At 51.0% G+C, this 946-nt stretch overlaps 1 protein-coding gene across 1 annotated transcript; it reads right to left on the bottom strand.

The window, feature by feature from the left end:
• Positions 1-270: 270 nt before the first annotated feature.
• Positions 271-712, bottom strand: LOC123082852 (uncharacterized). Its single transcript, XM_044505086.1, has one exon. The coding sequence runs from the start codon at positions 597-599 to the stop codon at positions 351-353; it is 249 nt and encodes an 82-aa protein (XP_044361021.1). The 5' UTR covers positions 600-712; the 3' UTR covers positions 271-350.
• Between the last annotated feature and the right edge of the window lie 234 nt (positions 713-946).

Below are 946 nucleotides of genomic sequence, written 5' to 3'. Positions count from 1 at the left end.
GCGCACGTGCAGATGCTCTGGTTTTGTTCTCCGCTCACTGTAATTCACTTCCTCTTCCTTTTGAGGCAGAGGGTGAACACGCATTAGAGAGCAAGTTTTTGTGCCGCATGGTGAGAGGAACCTGCCAATTTTTGGCGCAAGAATTACGGTTCAAATTACAACATAAACATCACCAAAACAGACGTATAATTTATTATCAGTTCACTCGCATTGTACAAATGATGAGTCTCTTCTTCTTCTTCTTCAGTAAGCAACTACTCCCTCCGTTCCTAAATATTTGTCTTTCTAATGATTTCAACAAATGACTACATACGAAGCAAAAGAAAAGAAAAGACACCCCGTCCAGCTGCTCAAAAGTCGTAAGAAATTACACTCTCGAAGCAGTTGAGGCCGTGGAACTCGGGCGCGAATCGGGTCGGCCTGGTCTCCGGCTTCCTCTCTGGCCGCGTGCTCTGCTCCACCTTCTCATCCTGCTGCGTCTTCTTCTCCGTCACCTGTTTCCCGCCGCCGCTCCGCCAGGACAAGCGTGTGCCGTACCCTGCACCAGCGATATCTGCCGGCGACGAGCTGAGGATTGAAAAAGCCAGCATCTTGTCCATGATCGATCAGCCGAGTGGCCTCAACAGAAATTCCTAGCAAGCTTGCTCTGCCTTGTGTAGCAGCACGATTCTTCCGTTCAGCTTTGCTCTGTTTCTCTGTTTTTGACTCTGTATGTGAGCTCAGGTTTAGATGTTCTTCTTTCCGAGACACATCGTTTGATATTTACACAGCGGAGCTTGGAGCTGGCAAGGGGAAGGCAAGCGGGGTGGGTGAAGGACGCGGCAGGGATGTCCATGGACGCCGACGGGAGACGCCGGCTCTGACTGCCACACGGCGGGACGCAAAAGCGAAACAACGGTGTGACGACTGGGTTTGATTGTTTACGGAGGGAGACCCAGAGTCGGTC

Source organism: Triticum aestivum, chromosome 4A (assembly GCF_018294505.1).
Source record: "Triticum aestivum cultivar Chinese Spring chromosome 4A, IWGSC CS RefSeq v2.1, whole genome shotgun sequence".
In the NCBI taxonomy this organism is placed as follows: Eukaryota; Viridiplantae; Streptophyta; class Magnoliopsida; order Poales; family Poaceae; genus Triticum; species Triticum aestivum.
Note: the sequence above shows the minus strand (reverse complement) of the source record. Positions and strands in the feature narration are given on the sequence as shown.